This window comes from Tauraco erythrolophus, chromosome 7, assembly GCF_009769465.1.
Source record: "Tauraco erythrolophus isolate bTauEry1 chromosome 7, bTauEry1.pri, whole genome shotgun sequence".
NCBI classification, from domain to species: domain Eukaryota; kingdom Metazoa; phylum Chordata; class Aves; order Musophagiformes; family Musophagidae; genus Tauraco; species Tauraco erythrolophus.
In genome coordinates this window covers 22,142,437-22,166,016 of record NC_141471.1, presented here as the reverse complement: position 1 = coordinate 22,166,016, position 23,580 = coordinate 22,142,437, and the positions used below count along the sequence as shown (strand labels likewise).

The 23,580-nt window shown below is 35.1% G+C and overlaps 1 protein-coding gene across 1 annotated transcript in view; it reads left to right on the top strand.

The window, feature by feature from the left end:
* MALRD1 (MAM and LDL receptor class A domain containing 1) overlaps positions 1–23,580 on the top strand; it is a 272,026-nt gene that overhangs the window by 108,833 nt on the left and 139,613 nt on the right. The window contains 2 exon segments of the mRNA XM_086614885.1: positions 4,566–4,813; positions 10,350–10,647. Coding sequence (XP_086471011.1) covers positions 4,566–4,813; positions 10,350–10,647 — 546 coding nt within the window.

Sequence of the window (23,580 nt, the reverse complement as noted above, 5' to 3'; positions counted from 1 at the left end):
ACTGGGGTGAAACTTCTATATCAACAGGGATTTTGACTCAGATAAAAAATTAATCCCATTTCATAATATCTAATTGGGCTGAAAAATGTTTGGTGATCAATTATGACTTCCTTTGTCACATCTGGGAGTACATTATTCAGGAGCATTTTCAATAACAGTGTCAGGAATTAGACTAATTTTTGATTTTCTTCTTTGATTTTTCAGTTTTGAAATAGATATGTTGCTTTAAATCTCCACTATGTTCCGATTATTTAGGATTTCTTTTATTGGTGCTGCCTCTGCCTTATATATTTAATAAAATTGAAGTACATAATATAGCACTTATTGAAAATATACCTAACAGAAAAATACTAGTTCTATTTTCACAGCTTTTTCATGAGGCAAGCTGCCTCTAAAGAGAACATAATGATAGGAAGCACATATTTTCACTCTTTGTGAAGTTCTTTTTCATTCCTTGCAGCCATCAGAGAAGAGTTGTTTCCTCACTGCTGAACCATAGAATGGTAGCTTGAAAACCTCAAACTCAGAAGCCTGAGGAAGGCTTTAGGATGGCAAAGCATGACAGATCAAAGCATAGGAAACAAGAAATGGGCAGTTTTGGCCAAGCATGGAAATTGTGTTTGAAAAACATGAAAACTGTGCAGCTTCAAGATACCTTGTTGTGGTTTAGGCCCAGCTGGCAACTAAGAACCATGCAGCTGCTCGCTCACTCCTACCCTCATGCTGGGATGGGGAGAAGGAAATATAACAAAAGGCTCGTGGGTCAAGAAAAGGGCAGGGAGGGATTTCTCACCAGTTATGGTCACGGGCAGAACAGACTCGACTTGGGGGAAAAATCAATTTAATTTGTTACCAATTAAATCATGGCAGGATAATGAGAAATAAAACCAAATCTTAAAAACACCTTCCCCTCACCCATCCCTTCTTCCCCAGCTCAACTTTGGTCCCAATTTCTCTGCCTTCTCCACCCCAGCAGCACAAGGGGACCAGGAATGGGGGCTGTGGTCAGTTCATCACACATTGTCTCTGCTGCTTCTTTCTGCTCAGGGGGAGGACTCCTCACACAGAAGGCAGTCCTCCAGGAACTTCTCTAATATAAGTCCACACCTCCCTCTTCTCTGCATTGCAGGCTTCCCAGCAGGTTTATTTTTTTTCCCCCTCTTGAATATGTTATCACAGAGGCACTCTCACTGTTGCTAATTGCCTTGGCCTTGGCCAGAGGCAGGTCTGACTCGGAGCTGGGGAAGCTTCTAGCAGCTTCTTACAGGAGCCACCCCTTCCCTGCTACCAAAACCCCGCCACACAAACCAACAACTTCTCTCTGTAGCATCTTTTAGCAGTAAGCCTTTCTGTATCGCTAGCTCTAACTGTAGATGTTGTTTGCTACGTGCACGAAGAGTCATTGTATATTAGTTAATGAAAATGCTGAAAGAAACTAGTCCCAAATCTCTGTAATATTCCTGAAACTCCAGAATGCTAATAGGAGTATATCAGATGAGGATACTCACCAAGTCTAATTTGCAATGTCTAGACAAAGACAGTGCTGCTGAGGTATAAAGTATGCCTCATAAAGCTGTTAAATTACTATTGAGAGATCTGTGCCTTGGTTTTCTTTGCTTTGTAGAGGGCTCATTTTAGCTAGTTGCATGATGTCAGTGCTGTAAAATAAGTCAAGTACACATTTTAACAGATACATTGATTTGTCAAATGTTTAGAAATTATTCCATTTGATACTGAATGAGTGTTCCGTGCTCAGGTTTTCTTTAAGTATAATGTCACTAGTACTATTTTCTTACTAAAAGTATATGAGTGTGAAATAAACCACAACAGTGCTGGAGAAGTAATGTGTGGTAGCACTCCTTTAGCCTTGTTCAGAAACTGCTGTGGTTTGCCTTATGCTGCTTGAGGTTATCACTGTATCAGAGGAGGGTCTCTGAGGCAGCTCTGTTTATACTGAGTTGGGTGTGCCTCCTTGAGGTAGAATTGGTATTTCATGCAATCTAGTAAACTAAATTTTGTGAAAAAGGCTGTGGGCAGTAGTGTTTTTCCAGTCTGAAATATGGATTAGTGCTAGTGCGGGTGGCTATACTTGGTAGATATTTGGTTTTGTTTGAGCTTGGTTAATATTTGGTTTAACTCATCAGTGTACTTCTGAATCAAATATCTGTTATTCCTATTTGTTAGGATTTGGTTTGCATTGTGGAGCGTGTTTAAGCATATGAACTAGGCTCCTTTCATTAGAAAATAGATTGAAAGATGAGCTCCAGGGGGGCATCAAATGTATTCTAACCACTAGTGGTCATTTAGCCCATAGGATTAGTCGTACTACTTCAGTCCTCTTTCTTCCACTGTCCCTCTAAATGCCATCAGATCCTCAGCATCAGGTGGTTTGCTCTACAGATCTGCTCCTACAGGTCTGAAATTCTTGTTCATATAAGCGTAGCTATTGGGAATAATATGACTTGAAATAGTTTAAATTTTGCTGTATTTAATTACTTCATTTATTACAAAGATTCATTAGATCTTTTGTGATCAGTATAGTATGATTCATATACCTACTGTTAAGTGTTTTTCTTAAATTATTAAGCTCTCATCCAGTAGACTAATTCAGCAGCCTTCTGTCACTGCTCCACAGACAAAAGGATTAGCTTTGCTTTTGTACTTCATTACTAAGAGTTCACCGTTCTTCACAGAAGTGTCTACTACCAAAGATTTAAAATGCAAGTGCAGTCATCTGCTGTAACTTGAGCTTCTAAGCAGGCTGCCTAAATTCTCTTTTTCATCAGTGGAGTGACTCACTTCCAGGCCGAAGTTCATGTAATTTAAAATCGATTGTTTGAGTTAGATTAGGTAAATTGTCCCATAGATATGGCTATTTTTCTTTGTTAACTATAGAGATCCCACAAGGACATCTAAATTTAGATTAGGTAACATGCAATATATATGTAGCATCAGAAGGGTTATTCAGTGCTCATCACTTAAGGTCTTGATTCTTGAAAACATGTTTTTAAAATAAAATGGTCAGTTGCATGCATGAATTTTATTGACTTGAGATGGAACTTCTAAGTAACTGGAATGAATTTATTTAATGAAATTCTAAGTAACTACATGACCACACAACAAAAAATTAGGAGTGACAAATTTTATGGGCAGTTACATTCAGTTGAGGTAAACTACAATCTATATTTTGAATAAAAGATAATCATATCATTTAGCATATCAGGTCTGGGGTTTCTTAGTCGTTATTTCAGATGACATCACATTTGCAGAAAAAGGTAAAAGATAGTGAAGCTATTTTTGCTAAATAGTCCATATTTTTTAAGAAAAAGTTTCTAGCTTCTTTTTCAACCTTATGACCTTCACAAGGAAGAAACCTTTCATCTGATTTCAGTCTGAAATTTTAGAGGTAGCTGTCTGTACGGTTTTGGTCCCTGTGTAGACTCCATAGATTTTAGCTCCTTGGCCTCATTACTGAGGCTTCCAACCAACTGCCAATTAAATAAAGCTACTTTTAAGTGGCTGAACTTTATCAGACCCCAGAAGAGGCTTAGATTCTGTTTACGTTTTATGAGAGAGCTTTTGTCATTTCTTATCCTGTCAGACCAAATAATCCATAAAGTTTCCAAATTTATCTTCAAAGCACTTTCCTTTCCAGCAATAATAGTAAGAATACTCAGAGCGCAGTTGAAAGTCTCTTGAAGGCTCTACTGAGATTCCAGCTTATTTCAGCAAGTTTAGTCTTACTTAGTAATCATTATAATGAAGTTATAGATGCATAGAGGAAAAAATATACGCAGTTTAAACTTCTGGAGTGATGCAGTTGACTTAATGTATGTGGACAGTTGACTCTCCGTGCTGGCTGTTTTGACATTCGAGATTGGAAAATTGGTAAAGAGCATCCATGTAATTTCATATAAAAATCAACCAAAATTATGACAGCTTTCTCTTTTTCCACACATTAAATACAATTTAAGAAGAAATGAGGGTAATCAACTATGTTTGCATAGAAAATACATTTGTGAATTCTTCTGGAAACATGCAAAAATACAGTAACTATGGGTGTGATTCAGCTCAAAGATAGGACACCTGCATTTGTGTTTCACCTATATGTGTCTATATGGAGCCTATGTCTTTCTGGTGCTCAATACATTCATTTGGATGGGCTTCTATTCCCAGTAACATTTGCTATTGTTTTCACCTGGCTTTTCCATGTTCCTCCGAAAAGAAGCTAGTTTTCTGTAGATGTCTTGGATGCCCTATGGAGGGCATCAATTGACCTCTGCCTGTAAGACCCTAAAGAGCATAATTGGCTACTTTTATACTGAAGTCTCTGTTGAGTGTAGTAAGAGCAGAGACCTACCTCATAAATATACAGTTTTATCCTATCCTATGATTATATCCTAGAATATAAAAAAATGTTCTGTTTAATAAGATACATGCATATTATTTTTTCTATTGAAGGATTATTTTTCATTTTATCAATTTGAGTACTAGATTGTAGTATACATACCTAATTAACTTGTTGAAAAAGAATCTCTTTTCATGTGTGTGCAAATATATTTCAGGTACATCTGTTGGGCGTTGCAATTTTGAGTTTGATCTTTGTGGATGGATGCAGGATGAAAACGATGATTTTGACTGGAACCTCAGAACTAGCAGTACAACAAAAATAGGCACGGGACCAGCTACTGATCATACATTACAAGAGCCATCTGGTTATTATATTTTTATAAAGAGTTCATTTCTTCAGATGCCAGGACAGAAAGCTAGGATCTCTAGTCCTATCCTAAGCAGAAGGAATAAAGACTGCAAGGTATGTGGGGGTGTGGTACTAGCAGGAATGTAGAATTTGATTTCTAGATTGCACGAAGATAATATTCCTAAAATTAATAAAGATGATCATTGAAATATTTCTTAAGAAATAGCAAGCTTGTTGTAGAAGACTCAAGACATGATCTTATTTCCTTGAAATGATAAGAAAGCATATATATTGTTGTGGGAGAAGAATGATTTATCTAAGTAAGTAAGTACTCTGCGAGATTCAGATGAAGTTGTCAGGGAGCACAGTGTCTGCCTTAGAATGTCTTGCATGACATCAGCCCTGAGTAGCATACAACTATGTAATGGTTTGTCATTTTATGGAGAAAATGTGTATAAATACAGTAACAATTGGCTTTCAAAGAGTACAGCTACAAATGGAAGGATGCATGACAGAAGGCTTTGTCACCAATTCTCCTCTAGAGAATGGAGAAAAGAGAGCCTTTATTTTCTAAAACATTACAGCACAGTGATTTGAGCTTGATCATTTCTCTGGAAACTTGGATTAAAAAGTTTTCTAGCTTTGATACATCTTTTACAGTCTTAGCTAAAATGGTAACTTACAGTTTGACATCTTTCAGAATACATCATCAGAATCTGTTAGAGGAACAATACGCTGAAAATGTGAATTTTCCAGAAAGATGAATTATTCATTACTTTGAAATGGTGTTTTTCCAATTTTCATAGTCTTTAAGTGTAAAGGCAAAAATCAGTAGTATCTCAGTTTCTAACTTCAGTGTCAAACACAAAATGGAAGTTTAAACATTAATAGTTGCTGATAATTCTAATTACTAATAAAATTAGTAATAATTTTTAAATAGTAATTGGAAATAAAGTGAATGAAATATCTCTATGTATTATTTAATTTGAGAGGAATACTGTGCCTAAATGGAGCTGCTTTGAGAGGGAAAGTGATACGTTTAGCCTTAGGAAAATTAGCAAAGGAAAATTTATAAAGACTAGAAAATTAACAAGATAGGAATGGCTAAACATTTTCAAGGTAAATTTGGGAATAGATTTCCAGAATTGACAAAGTGACCAGATGGCGGCGGGGGGGGGGAACCAAAAACTAGTAAAATAGTGAAGAGAAAAAGGAGATATTAATATAAAAAGTTATTTAATGTTTGATTTGAGATGAAGAAATTAATAGCTCAAACAGTTAATAAAGACCCAGAACTTCATCCTGACAGATCAGACAGCCCCTAAAACTCTTTTACTCCATTCTATGAGTTGTTAGAGTTGAAATGAAGCATGAACAAATACAGAGTGGTCTAGGTCATATGCCAGCCTAAAATCTAGGGTAAAGAATTTTGGAACTACTGTGAGTGAAAAAAACATTCATGCTATTATTTTGCTAATTATTTTGCTACTAACACATGAAGATCTGTCTAATTTGGCAATGAGAATGTTTGCTTGCTATCTAACTTTACCCAGTTAAATAAGCTCAAGAGCTCTCTAATGATCTGATCATAAAATAGTCACTTTGCTCTCCAGCATTTGGAGCATCTCCACTACTGATGCCACACTTGGAATTCTTACTCCGTTTGTTGGAGATACTGATCTAATAACTTGCCTGAGAGATTATATCAGTGTTTTTATATTTATGGAAGATGTAAAATTTTATTGAGTTCCTGCCTGTAAATAGGATATGTAATCATTTTACATTAGATTTTTGCCCTCAGTAGTCTCATTTTGCAATTTCATCTTTATACATCTTTCTAATAACTAGCTCTCTCATGAGGATAATCTTGGTGAAGAGGAGTTGTTTTTTAAAAAAGCTTTGAATTGAACTGATTGTGTGATCACTGCACTATGCTCATCAAAAGAAGGTTGTCGTAGACCAAAATAGCCCTAAGTAGTTTTACTGTATATGCAGATGACGTCTCTGTTCAAAATGTCTGGTCGTTTACCTCTAGGTCCATTTATCTCATACTCACTACTCACGAAGAAAATCAAAACCTGTAAAGTGTTAGAAACTTGGAAAGAGTTCTGCTTATTCTTGAGCTTTCTAAGCATTTAATTTGATTGACCTTCTTCTGGCTGTTTGAAAACTCCCAAAACTCTTTACAGACAAGAAAGTCAGGAAGTATTAAACATAAATGGCTTGATTTTTTGATCCAAACAAAACTTGACTAATTTCAGTAAGTCAGTAGCAAAACTTAATCTAGTCATTATAAAATAGCTCCAAAATTTGAGCCATGATCTCATGTTTTCTAAGTTAATTTTCACTATTGCCTAAATATATATATTTTTAAAAAATCTGCTCACACAAGCTAGATGTTTGCTTCTTTCTCTAGCATCATATTTGTAAACAGCTCTTTCTCAGCCTTCTCTGGTTTTATGCTCTAAAAATAATTTTTCCACTATTTAACTTTTATCTGTGAAGAGTAGAACATATACAGAAAGAAACATTGAATAACTGAGAATGACAGGTTCACTTCTGAATGTTTATGAGGTATCACACATTAAATGCAATGAAATGCTTGAAACATAACTATTGGAAATAGTTACTTTTGTCACACTAAAAATTTTTTACAAAAAACCAAGTCCATGCACCTTCTGTAGACAAAACTTCTACATCCATGATATGGCCAGAAACAGTCAGTCATATGTATGACATTTTATAGTGCTTTTTGAAGTTTCTAACAAGTTCTGAAACTTTCATTTAGACAACTGACCAAGAGAAATTAAATTTATGGTAAAGGAAATTGTATGAATGAAAAAATTATTTCAAGACCCAGAGCTTCATCTTAGCAGATCACACACTCCCTTAAAATATTTTTCTCCTTTCTATGACTTATTAGAGAAAAACATGCTACATCATTTAACATAAGATAGTTTGGGATCTTAGGCTCATGCAAATCAATGGAAAACATACATTTACATCAGTGGGACAAGTTTTATGCAGAGAAAACAAAGGCACATCAGCAAGTATAAAGGGAGATACATGAAAAATAATTGTTTGTATACAAGACACTCACAAACCAAGCTGCATCTTCAAAAAGAATAGAAATCCAAGGAAGATAGTTTAAGTAGAAAGAAAATGAGACTATGCCAAAATAAATCTGGTAAAGAGAAGGGAGAATTCTGCATCAAGACATCAGTGATAAATAATTATACTATCTGGAAATGTCAACTCATGAGAAAACCAGGAAATGTCGATATACTATTGTGGAATAATGAATTGTGTTGAAAATACTTAAAAAAAATACTTAGCATTCACTGCAGGACACTGTGTAGAGATACCAGTCTGAGAGCTCCTGCTCAGAATCAACATTGAAGCAGCACTGTCGCAAGATATGGTGCCAAAAGAGATAGTGTTGGAACAAAGTCTTCCGTTTAGTTGCAATAAGTAAATAAAAGCATATGGCATACATTGTGATTCTGAGGAAATTTAAGAGCCAAGTCAGAGAATATTAATGAGAAATTAAAGATGTCGTTAATATCAGCAATTCCTTTATGGTATGAACAGTAGAAAGCAGGTGTGCTGTTTGCTTGGTTTTGCGAATATTGTATTTTCTGTATGTTTTTGCATTGTAATCTTTCCAATTTTATTTCAGTATCAGAAAATTAGTCACAAATAGAACCAGTTGTTATAATTCTTTTAGTTTTCAAAAATCTATGATAAATTCTTCAGGATAGACCTGAAAAAATTAAGTAACCAACTGATGAATGACAACATCCAGAGAACCTTGGAGAACTAAAGCAAAAGAACTAGCCTACATTCTGATGCAAAGCAAATTAAGCATGGGAATGAATATTTCATATGCATTATAACTCAAGCATGAGTAATGTGGGACCCTAGTCCTGAAAGGACTTGGATATATGCTTAAAATTAAATTTGTGCATAACAGTTATCAAGATGACATTACTACTATATAATACATCTTGTAGTGATGTAACAGAACAGAGGAACGGTATGTTGAATCTAATATACAAAATTATTCAGTGTAATTGAGATAAGGTTATGGCAAATAAATGTGAAGTCCAGAAAACAGTGTTGGGAGCCAGGGAATGGAGGGGATATGAATTCAATGATTATAAAAGAAAGATAAACATCCAAAATACAGTTTGGTAGTTTTGAAGAGAACTGTAGCCAGTCAGGAACATTATGATGGGCAGCTTTATGAAAATATCTGCTAGAATTTAATGACAGTAAGAAAATCAAACAAAACTCAGCAGTAGTAAAAAGAAATAGAGATTAATTCTAAAAATGTGAAAATCATTATATAGTTTAAAGATATACACATATATTGAATAGACAAACCTCATTTAAAGACGAATTTTGAGAGACACAGTGTAGTCGCAGGATAGGAAATGGACAGGTGAATAGATACATTTCCATACAAGGAAATTGACCGCAGAGTACTATATTTGACTACTTCTTTGAAGAGGAGACATCCTGAAAGTGATAAAACTTTCAAAAGAATTGTAACACAAAGCCTTTGGTGGCTTCATTAACCAATAATTAGAGAAAATCAATTAAATAGAAATATGGGGTTTTTTTTAAAAAAAAGTATATTTATGCAGTACAAAGTACAATAGACTGCAGAAACCTATGAAATCCTATAGCACCATGTAAGACAAAGGGATGTGACTTTACATTTATATGAGTATCATAATATTAGCTATTATGTTTTTATAGCTATAATAAATAAGATAGATAATGTTTTCATTATTTATAGCTTGTGCTATGAATTAGACTAGGAAGAAATTGAGCTATAGACATATTTTTGCATATTATAGCATGAATTGCCTTATTTCAGAGTACTGCATCATTCTTGGAAATATTTTAATCTTTGTCAGAAACAAGACATTGAACTAGACAAAGTATCACTTTGTTCAAATACAAGTATTCCTTTGTTGCTCTTGAATTGAAAACAACTGAGAGCAGTTAATAGTGATGACTGTTCACTCTGATATTTTTTTTAGTGTTCTATATGTACTTGATCTTACTTTTGTACTTCATAATTTGATTCCCCATTTTTACTTAAAAGGAATTTTAAACCATTATTGTTTTCTAATCCAAAGACCTCCTATGTTTTATTTTAGCTATTGTTTTGCATTTCTGCAGTCCATGTAGACGTTTTGCTCCTATATTAGGTTAGAGAAGACTATTTTCTAATTACACACTCTATAATCTTGCCCAAACACATTTATAACATGAAAAGTGTTCAGTAAACTGAAGTTACATCCCATATTGTAAATGGTACTACTGCATTCCTCAGTTTCCTTATCATATATATTCATTCTTTTATGTTTTCTTGCAATAGTTATTCAAAAGAAATGTAAGATCAGCTGTTACGTTATTGTAAAGCTGACTTCCCAGTTTGACTTAAGGAATAGTTCAAAAATTTTCACTAGTAAGGTTTTTTGTATGCTTTTTATTTAAACTGTTTTTGAATCAGTAAAATGAAGGGCTATTCTGAATGCCACTAATGATGCTCCATTTAATAATTAGGGTAAATACAATAGCAGAATGTGCCTGAAGTCATCTATTGCATACTTGATGCTATTGTTCTTGCTTACAGATATTTTTCTATTACCATATGTATGGAGCCCACATTGGATCATTGATTGTCTACCAGATAACTACAGCGAAACATGAAACAATTCTCCTTAATCTTACTGGAAACCAGGGAAATTTCTGGCAGCGTAAAGCACTGATCCTGGCTGAGGATGGAGATGAAGATTTCCAAGTTGTCTTTGAAGGGACATCTGGAAAAGGTCCCAAAGATGGCATAGCACTTGATGACCTCACATTTTCCAAAGATTGCTTACCATCCCGGGAGTTTTTACCAGCAGAACCCACAATGCTGCCTCCAACAGGTATGTTCCTGCTGTAGACAAATATTCTATAAGTCTGGAAAGAGTGAATATCAGCATTGCTTTCATTTCTTTGTCTCTTCTTCAAAAGAGAAATAAAATATACAGTTTACTGAAGACATGTTGAAACTAACATGCTTTTAAGTAGCTCTTTGAAATTGTAATAAAATTATTTTATGAAATAATTCTTTGGGTGCTTAGTCAACACTTGTGAATCTGCAAGACTTATTGTCCAGTCATGTATACGTAGATAATATCCTGCTTAATTCAGTGGGATTTATTTATCAATAGCTGTAAAACATAGTTATTGAAAAAAAAAGACCTAAGAGTGGGACAGAGCCAATATGGATAGATTGCAATAAGGCCAACAGGCTTTAATGATTTTTGGCTAGTGGGAATTCCTACTGATACTATTTAGGCAACATATCCATCTTCTTCCCCTGTGGTGTGATGCCAGCAGTGGTGCAATTACCTGCACCATTCTCATTTACTGCACAAGGGAAATAAGACTCAGAAAAATTTTATCAAAAATAATAAAGTTCTAATGGAGATGGATCCCAATAACCCCAAGGTAAGAGCTGCTCCTGAAAGCACTGTTGTTCATTACTAATATTTTTTTGGACACAAATGATGAAGGAGAAACTCTTTCTGACAGAACAGGACAAATCTCTTTCCTCCTTCCACATTTATCAGCAGAGCTACTGAAATGTAAACCCCCAAAGTGGAATTTAGGAGACGTATTTTGTTCCTAGGCCTACTACAAATTTCCTGCATGGCTGCAGCAAGACATTTTATCTCACTTCTCTGTCTTTCTGATCAATAAAACAAAGTTAATATTTCCCAATGTCAAGGACTACCGGGAGAATGGATCATTAATTTATGTGAGCTGTTTTACTTTGCTACGGCTGCTAATGAGTAGCCTTCCCCTTTAAGTTATCATTAAGCACTGCTCAGGCACTTGGAAGTAACACTGATGAGACTACATCAAACCTAAGAAATTATGCTGTACTTTATGCACAGGACAAGCAGGAAAGATATGGGCAATGTTTCCCAGGTTTATCTCTGATAAATTGCCAGTTACAGTACATAGTGTTGGCTTCCTCCTTCTGTCAAAACAGTCAAGGAAATTTATTGCAAATGAGATTCGTATTTTAAAGTTCAGCTTTATATGAATGTTACCCCATGAGGAACACTAGCTGGGATTTCTGATTCTTTATTTTTGATGTTTTCAGACTCTGTCCTCTTAATGGTAGAAGCAAGTCCCTGTGGCAAGGTTAGAAACTTTAAAAGCTTTGATTTTGATAGTAAAGGATGTTCCAAAACACTTTTATGATGTATATAATAAAAAAGCAACTAAAATCTCAGGAAAATCCCCCAGAGACTGATTTCTTGGTGTAGTTCATCTAAGATGTACTTTGTGAACTTTGTAGATTCACAACACTTTGAGATAATGGTCTAAATTCATCCTTATAGTGAACAGTCTTTTCTATATCAACAATTTTCATTTGTCCCGGATAAGAGTTTACAAGCCACTGAGGGTTCCAGCTTACAGCTACCATTTAGCAGTGATATCTGTTTGGATCCTTGCTTGAAATGCAGGCTTAGAAACCTGAGTATGAAACCTATTCCTGCCTACAGAAATGTTCTGAACAGTGGCAAAATGCATGCTGGAGGCAGTGAAAAGTGTTCTGTGATGTAACATTATAAATAAACATAAATAACAAATCCCGTACTAAATCCAAGACACAGCGCTATTCTAGCTACTAAAAAATCCCAACTAACTGTCCCAGCCAAAACCAGGCCACTGTCATGATCAGCTGCAAAAACATCAACTCCTAGACTTTTCTGCTTATATGTAGAGACAAAGGAGAGTTTAACCAAAAGCTAAACACTTCTATCCATTGCTCAAAATTTTTTAGTTTCTGAGGATGAAGAACATGGTACAGCAGAGATCTGCACCTTTCTTGTCTCTAGCTAGACGGAACATTTCCTAAGAAAGTTGAAATGTTTTCTCTCTAAGAGAGAGATTCATACCTTTTGAGGTCTATTCTCATAACATGACAATGCAGAATTGATAATGATGTTTATTTTTCTAGCTGGTTAATATGCTACCTCTACCTTTCTCAGGACTTGCAAGGAATGTTTCCTTGATTTTAGGTACTCAAAATAGCACAGCAAATAGTAACTATCATAGTGTTTTCTCCTCCTCTCTTTACCCAAATGAAGTTTGATTATTCAGTGCTCTTTTTCACAGTTTGAAGAGCTTGCTTTGTAATTTTTAAGACATATCAATCTACAATAGTTATTCTGTAAACGGAACTAACCACATTCAAAAAAATAATCTAATACAATTCCTTTTTTAAAATCAGAACTCATTGTAATGCATACTTCAAGGGAGATTCGTCTGAGTCTTATGAGCAATATCACTGTGTAACATAAGCATACTAAGGTGGTCTGTGCTTGGTATTTCTGCACATAGAGTGCTATGGCACTGGATATAGTGTAAGGACTAAATGTTCCTATCTGTGACAGAGACTTTCACTGTTCACAACTGTTCCTTGACTCTATGAAACTCTTCGAAGTTCTAAACACGAAAAAAAAATAGATTTGAGAGGAAGTGTCTTTCTTCCAGACAAACATGCAGTAATAATTAAAGTGTTCTGTGATGTAACATTATAAATAAATATAAATAACAAATTACAGGTACTGGACAACTAGAAAAAAAACATTTTGAAAGTTAGCATTGTCATTTTCTGTAGACTGGCAGCACAGTGTGGACTGTCTTTATGAAGCTGCTTAGCAACAGCAATGCTGAAGTGGAAAGACACAGAGCTACTTAAAATGCTGCACCTGAGAAACAATAAACACCATTTTAGATTATCAACTCTTCACTGTGTGAATAGTGATGTATGGGGGAATACTGAGTTTTGCTCATGTCCTACAACAGTACTGCGTGTAGGAAGATTCAGTTTTGTTCTAACAGTGCTATTTATGCCTGTTGCTGCCTCTCTGCAGTGTGGCCAGATTCTCAGGTTAGACTCTGCCCTGTGTAAGGGCTACCTATATCCACATCAGACCAGGAACAGCCCTTGGCCACATCAAAATTTGAAAAGTTGCAATGCCAGCCTCGTTTCCTCTGAAACAACTTATACTTTTTTATGGATTTGGCAAGCTGGCAGCATTGTATAGGTCAGGTAGGTATTTTCCCCACGTTTAACCATGCTTTCTCTCCATTACATTTCAAAGATGTAGTGACAGCTATTTTCTGTATGCTTTTTCCAATAGAAGAGATTTAATAGTTTTCAAAGTCATGGCCTTTCCAGGAGCTGTTCACATCCTCTTCTTCATGCAGCAACCATAATTTCAAAGGCAATTATGTGATCCCCTCAAGAATGTTCGCAGATTAAGATACTGTCTGACTGTGCCCACAAAATATCAGACCATTGCAATAAGTCATATTTCATACTTATATTTTTTTTACAAAAGAAACATCATGGATTTGACAATAACTTCCATGATCTCCAAATTTGCTTGTCCTCTCTCTGCTTTCCCTCCCTTCCCTCCTGAAATGTTGCTACCGGCTATAAAAATGGCAGATCCGTCCATCAGAGTCTCTGCTCATGTCTCCATACTGCTTACCTGGGAATACAAGAGCTGGCAAGGGCTGCCTGATCAGATTAGCAGGTTGTAATGGAGCAGTTATAATTTATTCCCAGAGACAGAAGAACTGGTGGCTGTTGACTTCAATTTTGTAAAGAAGACATTCCCAATAAATTAAAAGAGATTCACTGAAGTGTTACATGTGTCTTTAAGAATATAGAATATTCACATGAGATCACATCAAGGTCCATTTCACTTGATATCCTGTCTCCAACGCTGTCGATGAGATGCCGAGCAGGAACCTAAAAAGGACAGGCATATATGATACTTTCTCCTAGTGTCCCTAATATTTCCTTTTTAGGAGACCTTATAAACAGAATGTGGTTTTGCATATGTAGTAAACCTCAATGTATTTGCCTTCTGTATAAAGTCTAGTTTCCCTGGGAACACATTCAAAATTTAATCCCCTTCTCATTTTTGGCAGCAAGTTATACAGGTCTGCCACTTGCTGAGAAAGGTTTTCACCCTGTCTCTTGTTTGATAATGTCTTTTACTGAAAATGGTGGTGAACAACAGACAAACCCACCTTCTCCATATTGATCCTTAAGCAGAAATCGTCCTTAAGCAACATTACATATTGAAGTAGTTCCAACTTATTTCTTATGGGGAAACTATTCCATATGTTTTATTTTCTCTGACTTTTTAAAAAATCTGCTATAATCTTTTGAGATTATAAAATCAGGACTGTGTAGAGGATTTAGGAAAAGAGTGAACAGTGGAATGATACTGTAACAAAAGGATTATATTTCTCTTTGCTCTCTTGCCTGATAATTCCTGAAGTTTTTTTGCTTTACCTTTTTTGAGCATTGGTCTGATGTGTTGCTGGAGCTATCTGCAGTACTCTGACGTGTCACTCCTTAGTAGAGGTAGTGATTGGAGCCCATCACCCATAGGTGAAGATGGTGTTGTTCTGTGTAACTAAATTAACATTGCATTTCATCGCCAGTCACTCAGGATGCAAATAATTTGCTTAACTGTGGCTGTTTAGCTCAATTGTAGTTGTATAAGATATCTGACACACCTGTTTGGAGCTGGAAGCTTTGTTACAGGGATTATAGGAAAGTCCAATGTCCTGCCACAGCAGCTGGTGTCAAGAAGGCTGCCCAGTGCATAACAAGTGCTGGATACTGTCACTTTAAGCAACTCCATTTTCACAAAATACTTTTCCTATTCACAAATACTTTTCACAAAATACTTATTCCTAGCTCATATCACCCTGAATAACTTCATATCACTAGCAGAATTTCTTAACTCATTACTCATGTGCTTCCCTGGTGTTTTATGAGTAAGCATTAAAGAATACAGCCTTGCTTTTTTTTTTGGTTCATTGGTTGTTTTTTGTTTGGTTTGGTTGTTGTTGTTTTTTTTTTTTTTTTCCAAACTGATTTTTTAATCATTTTAGCATGAATATCTAATTCACAAAAAAAAATTGTAAAATTCAGCAGCATAGATAAAATTAAAATTAATAAAGACAAACAAAAAGAATAGTCAGGAAATCAAATTTGCTAAAATTTTTCATTTGAAGTATTACCCAAAACTCTAGAGTGTACTCTAAAGATTGAAGTATATTGCTTATATCACTCTTTTGCAGATATAATTAGATTTATAAAAATTTACAGGCACATAAATAGAAATAACCTTGGCAGTTATTCTAACTAATGCATTATTACAAGAACAATCACATTTTATACTTCAGTTCATAATGTGATGTCCTACTGAAAAGTGGAAAAAATGTGTCATTATGCACAGCTAATCAAATAACAAAGGATTTACATCTTCCTTTGAAGCAACCAGCATTGACCATTGTCTGAGGAAACAGGATGTGAAGCAAATAAAATAGAATGTCTAAGGCACTTTAAACTAGTTCTGTTGAAAAAAATCACAAACAAACGAAAAACAACAGAAAGCCAACACTACAAAGAGTAATCATAGTTTCTGATATGCCTCTGAAGTTTTGGAATACAGAATATACCTGTATAGTTGCCTCAATCGCATACAGCATGTTGTGAAACTTTTTTTTTTCTTAATGATTACCTGTACAGAAATAGGCTGTCATGTACCTAGAATGAAATTCTATGCAAGTGAAAATTTTAATTTTCACCCATATAACGGTATAAAAAGAAAAGTTCATGGTTATAGTCTAGACTTTTAAAAATAATAAATTGACACTTTTAAATTTTTTCTCTTTTCTGGAACAAGATACAATTATTCCATACTTTTCAGAAAAAAAATGGTGGAAATATTGTAGAATACGTAGATTGGTCTAGTAGCTGGACACAAAGCTAATGGTATTCATCCATATAGGTGACTTGAATTCAACTTCTACATATATTGTCAGAGAATCATAGAATCATTTAGGTTGAAATTGTCCAGTTGTTATGAAGAAAACAATCCTTTTACTGACAACAAAGGAGATAAAATATATAGCCTGGATTTTCACATTGTACTTCCTGATTTTACGAAGCTTTCTCCAGCTAAATTCCAAGCCAGTGTAATTATAATCACGGTACTTTATCAGTTTAATTGGAAATATCTGCCCTTGGCCCACCTATTTCATTCCACAATTTTTGTTTGTTTGTTAGTAGCTAGGACTTAGATTAATTTCCTGTGTTTTAGGGTTCTAACCTTATCAGATTGTATGATGGTTTTAAAAATGAAAACCTTGTGCTCATTTGCTAAACTAAAACCCATTTCCCATTTATTTATACTACTGTAATTTACAAAATAATTACAAAAATTCAGAAGGGATTGCAATTTTAAAAATACATTGGAGTCAAAAATATTTTTTTTTCCAACATTCTGTGGCGATTTCGGATACATTTCTGTCCATAACCAATAGCAGTATTTGTACATACAATAAAGTACAGATAATTTGCAGAAGTTTCTCATACTTTGTTATAATTTTATCTCAGAGAAGCAAAGTAAGTATCTCAAAATGTTTCTCCTAGATATTCGCAGACCTAATACTTTGAATGTGAAATACAGCTTAAAGACTGTTTGGATCAGCAGTCAGAGCAGAGCCTGGATTGGGTCCATAACTGGTTACAACTCTAGAACCTGAACAATAGAACATGATTAATGTCATCTAAGGTCTTTGGAGGTAGGGTACTGTCAGCACTTATTTTTCTGTTTCACAGAACAGTTTAACATCTCCAAAACTTTCCTCAGCTCTTGGATCTCCACAGACTGGTTTCTGAGAAATGTGTCCCTGAGCAGACATCCAAACAAGTATCAGATCAGGAGAAATGAATTTTCAGTGCTAGCAGTTTGAAGTGAATGTCTAAGCAGCAGGTGAGGGCAGGTATATATATCTACGTTCATGGTACGAACTGGTGATTCCTTTTGGCAATGGGTAGCCGGGGTATGGGAATAGCTTTTCTAACCAAAGGCAAACTGTTCCTAAAAGTGTAAGAGGAATTTCTGGTACTATATTTATCAAGGAGAAGATAAGAGCACTGCTCCTTTGCTTTCTCCCTACTGGGAAAACTAAGAAGAATTTACCAAATCTAAGCTTTCCTGGGACTATCAGTGATGTTGGCATTATTAGCTCAGACCTTTCCCTGTGTGTTACATATTCCATTCGCAGAGCCTGACTCTGCCTGGGTGAACTGAGAACATAAAAGCTCGAGCCCTACTTTGAATTCCAACAGCTAACTAACAAGTTACCCGTACTTGAGTGTAATTATTACTTTTCTCTCACTCACATAAAGTAGAGAAATAATAATGCAGTACAGGGAATTCTTAGAAATATAAAGTGTTTTTACTGTTAAGTCTTGCAACAGCACAAGTGATCTGACAAAAAGTTATATTTCACAGTATCTAGTCTTATTTTACCTTTAGTGCAGTACATCCTTACTGGGCATTTGAATTGTCTAGACATCCTGGAACAAAATTTGCATATGTGGTTAGGACTGCAGGCATGTATGCACTGCTTTTCGCTCCTTCTCTGACTACAGGAAACAAGCTGAATTTGAAGTGGCTTTTCAGCCCATACTCATCAATAGTCACTTTGGATTGTATTTACTTTTCCAGTTACAGTGTTTACATTTTCAATATGGTATACATTAGATGAAGTAAAACATTATTTTACATAAGATATTTGCAAATTTATTTAAAAGCTCAGTTTACATTTTGTGCTTTATATCAAGGAAGATTTCAAGTAATTCACTGCACACCTTCATTTTCATTCTGTGATTTCTTTTTTCTCAAACTTTTCCAAAAAATATGCCTCCCAAGATACCTAACTAACTATCACAACTTGTGCCTGGATTGCTGTTTAGTGGTAGGTTAAATAAAGTTAATAAATAAGTGGTAGAAAGACTGTTAAGTGTCAAAATGTACAAAACATTCCTGGTTATGGAAGGACCGCATTTGGTTTATGCTCAAAAGTGAGATCACTTCACATGCCTCACACAGGGAGAAGACATTGAAGAAATGGAAATTAAAAAAAAAATGCTTTTTTTATCTCTGTAAACTTCCAACTATCCAGAATACAAGCAAAGGTCATGTCACCATGTCACCAATAATCACAGAAGTTGTCCTCAAGAAAAATTGATGGGAGGTTATTGACTGAGTCTGCATGGAGCATAGGGGAAAAATACTAGCAGATTTTCCTCTTCAGCATGACCAGACAGGAAATATGTCGGTGAACTGAAGAAAGCACAGATTCTTTTCTCTACTATTTTAGCAAACATTTATTTGAGGAAAGTTCTTTATATTTTTGTGCTGCGTTCTTAAGTATCCGAGTAAAAAATGCTTGACATGCATAATGAATCTTTAAGTAAAGTAAATCCAAATTTTATCAGACTTATCTAAGAAATATTTAGAGTGGGATTCAGCTCCAAGTAAAGACTCAAATCAGATGTCATGTACATCTAGGTGTGCTCAAGATGTGTCAGGTACCTAAATTCCAATGACAGTCAATATACTGTATTGTTCTTTTGCTTCTCAACCACTCAGGACATAGCTGAATTGCACATACAAAGGCATCTATTGGTATTTGTGATGCAGTAGGGTGTCTGAGAAATCCCCACAGTGCTGACAGGTGTATAACACAAGATGTATGGAAAGTATATGCCCTTCAGGGGTAGCAACTGGTGAAAACAAATGATATCTTACACATTTTGAGATGCTATGTGTGTGGGCAACCAAATAAACCCCTAGATTTCTATTTTAACATGATGTGATCACTCTTTGAACCCAACAATTGTTACCAACAAGATCCCCATCAGTTTTAATTGCAACTTAGACACTTAACTTGCCTACATGTAGATATAAAGGTATAAGTCTCTTTGTGAGCTGAAGGTCATCTAAGTTTTTATTTTAGAACTCTTTTTGACATAGTTTTATTTTCATAATCTCTTCCAGATCTCTTTCTTTCCCTGGATTGATTTAAATTTGTTTTGTCAGAAAAGTTTTTTGTGTTGCCTTGCTGCTAGCTTAAGCAGAATGACTGTGAAGTCATGAGCAGTAAGGTAGACATCCTCAGAGAGCCAGAAGATACGGAGTGTTTCCCATAATACTGGTGCAATGTCTCATCTATAGGATACAACACACAGTCATTTAACTGCTGACTAAACAGTCGTTGTGGGATGGCAGTGCATGATGTCCTCTCCGTATGACATCGGTTCTGGACATGTTCAGTAGCTGCAACCTGCCACTCTGAGTGGCTCTATTAGCATTTCCCTTTCATACACACCTTAACAAATGAGATTCCATCTTCATTAGATCCTTCTGTTTTATTCTGAATCTTCTCCCTTCAAAATGCTCTTGCTTCTTGCATCCACTTTCACAAGGTGTCACCTCAGACCCTCAGCCTCTCATTTTGTTGACTCTACTCAGACCAGAGTCCATTTTTGCCTATGGAACTGCAATAGAACTATCACACACCTGAATACTGTAGGTATTCAAGACTGAGGCATTAAGGAGACTCTAATTGAGATTCGAAACACTAGACTCACACTGAATGGTCTCTGGTAGGTAGTACTATGTACTATGGAATCTAATGCCTCCAGTACTATTATGCAAAGATTTCACAGCAGAGGTTGAAGATGACGACTGATACCATCAGGTTAGCTTTAGAGGAAAATTTAAAAGGTCAGAATACTGCTTTCAAAATGGCAGAGATTAAGAGATTAGAAATAATTTGTAGCTCTTATGGGAGACGGCTTTCAAGTATGCTTTCTTGTTTAGTCTGTGTTTACTTTGAAGATCTTTTATTTATTTTAAGAACTTTAGTGTAATCGAACTAATGATAGACTTTAATGTTCTGTGTTTTATCCAGCACTGCCATTTTTTACAGACATCCAGTGCAAGATTTTTATCTTGATAAAAGTGTTTATGAATTGACTTCATAAAGCTTTATACATGACATCTGTACTTTAATGCTATTACAGCTCAGCCTGAGAATATGTAAAGCATCATTTAAATATTATGTCAAAGAGTAGAATATGTCTTGTTTGACAGAAAGATTTCCAAACTAATATTTGTAGTAAATGTCCTTCCATAAGGCTGAATTAAGCTACAAGGTCTGCTGCTAGCATGGCAATAGCCAAATATCTGTCTCCTAACAGATGTCTTTGCAGTTGTGCAGGATATAATATTTTCCAGCTTTCTATTTATCATCTGTTTTTTACAGAGCTGTTTGCAATTATGTGAGATTGTAAGAAAAACTTGAATTATTTTCCAAAAAGATGAAGTAGTTTCCATAATTCTACTGCTCAAATTGTCTTGTTTTTTTGATTCCAATTCTTTTCAGTAGTTGAATGTGTGCTTGTATTTGTAGAATGATGTGGTTTATGAGCGAATATTTTGTTGATCATAATCTGGAGCACTTTGTGTACCTAGATAGAGAATGAACAAGCATTAAAAGGTGTGCTATCAAAAATTCATTTATAAGCGTGATGAAAACTGTCTTGAGAAATTATTTTCTACAAAAAAAAGCACAACCTATTGTATGCGATGACTTTGGGGATGATGTGGTAAGACAAGGTGTTACATCAGAAGAAAATTGATACCAGTGTCAGTGGATGAGACCCAGAATGTCAATGTAATTTTTTTTAGAAGAGTATTCCTAGTTTTCTGAAGAGTTCTTATAAAGTGCTTCCATGTTAAATATGTAATACGCAACTAGATAGAGAACTGAATGAAACTGGAAGCTGAAACACTAGTTTTATGCTGTCATAAATGATTATAGAATAAAGATCAACACAAATGATTGAAATATTAGTATCTGAATCTCAGTATTAATTAATCCAGGTTGTTTAGCTAAAATATTTTGACATTTGCTATTAATATTGCTATGCATATTTCATATAATTAACTGCTTAATTAAAACAGTTTAATTGTAAGCATTAGTTGTTTTGATTTTCCTATATACAGAAGATTGTAATGGAAATAACAAGATATGTTATCCTGGTGGAAGGACAGTAGAGGGACAGGATGGGAAAAAAAATGTGATCTATAGAACAGCTTTCAATTTAGCAATTTTCTATTTTAATTTTTTAAAAATAGAAATTAGACATTAATCAAGTAAAAATGAACTATCTGTTTCTTGAGTTTAAAAGGAACACAGCCTGTCCACCAGACCATGTATTATACCTACTCTGTCCCTCCCAAAGCAGCATTTGTTTCTGCCCTGCGTGTCTATACATACAACCACTTTCACAGTCCTGGAGAAAGTACTGACTTCTAATTCTCAAACTGTTTGAGACCTTAAACTTGGGAAACATGGCTGAAATATCTCTTCTTGTGATATTTTGACATTTTTCATGCTTCTCAAAAAAAATGGCGTACACTGAAAAGCTCTGTGCAAGCAGAATGTCTGTTCCTGATAAAATATTTCCCTCCTAAGAAAATGCGTAGCAGCTATGCTGGTCCCCTTTCAACTGACAAGATCAATTGAATAGCTAATTATAATTATTTTATGATGATAAACCCAGGCATGATTTTGATCATAAGCTCTTAATCCTACTTCTCTCTTATTCATAATTCTTAACATAATTGTTTTAGTAGGATATATGAAACCTAATTAACATGATAGATAACACGTTACTTTGTCTAGTTATCAAGAATAAACTGACACAGCAAATAAAAATTTTCTATCCAAGAGAGAAACTTTCATGTTATTCTTAAGTTTTTTGCAACAGGATAACAAATCCTCAATAAATACTACTTTAAGCAAAAATCTTGCCTCACTCTTTATACAAGGAGGAAAAGATCCTTTTATAGTAGAGGTATCACTGTTCTGCTGTACCAGACAGGAACAGAAATGGTTTCATGCACATCCTACAACTTACTTACACTCTTTGGAATAAATTTCTGTAAGGTATGCTTATGTGATTCCGTGTACTGACTTTTAGGAGATGTACAGATGCATCCAAATATAAATGCCCAAGAGGGTGACTTCCAAGTAGATGCTATACGTTGGTCAAAAAGCTATTCCAGTCATGAAGCTAAAGTGGTAAGGCTGTTATAACTCAAGGAGAGTATGATTCTCTCCTTCATTTCCTGGAGAATAACTCAATATTGAGGCTCTGAGTTTTGAGAGGAGATTTGCCTTTTAGTGGCAATAGAGTTATAAGTGTTGAAATTGCTAATTTGAGTGCATACAAAACCTTATCTACTAGTTTGTGAACTTGGAAAGACTCAGAGATGTATTTTAGATTTTTAAACAAATCTTGAATTTGGATGCCCAGCTACAAATTAATGAGACCTAGTTTGTCACAAAGCAGAAATGCCGCAGGAAAAGTCTTTCTCATGATTTTGTCACAGATGTAATCATAAAAATATTCTGTATTTTGAAGTTATTTAGTGTTGTGTGACCAGGCTTCAAAAGAAGATTGATATAAGAAAGTATTCAGCTTCTGTTGGACTTTCAGATGAAGGTTTGGTCCAGGTCAATATGAAGTTTTATGTAGTATTGGGCTTTGAGTTTCAGTTCTGTTTGTACTTTCTTCTGTGTTTTCCTTACCTTCCTTTCTGTGCTGAGGAGAGCTGAATGGCAGAGTTTGCATACAAATCACTGTATCTGAACCGGTCATGAATAAATTTAGGCTAGATGCTAAAAGGGTCCCTTATCTAAAAGCTGAAAACCAGCCTTCCGGTAGGAGCAATGGAGAAAGTTACTGATTATATTGAAGGCAGAGGAATTGCTTGAGGCTGTTGCCTTTCATAACAGTGAACCAGACCCGGTGATTTCAGAAGTTCCTGTTAAAGCCCAGGTTCCTATGAAACGAGATAGAACAATTTCATGAGGGTTTTTTCCAATCATAAAAT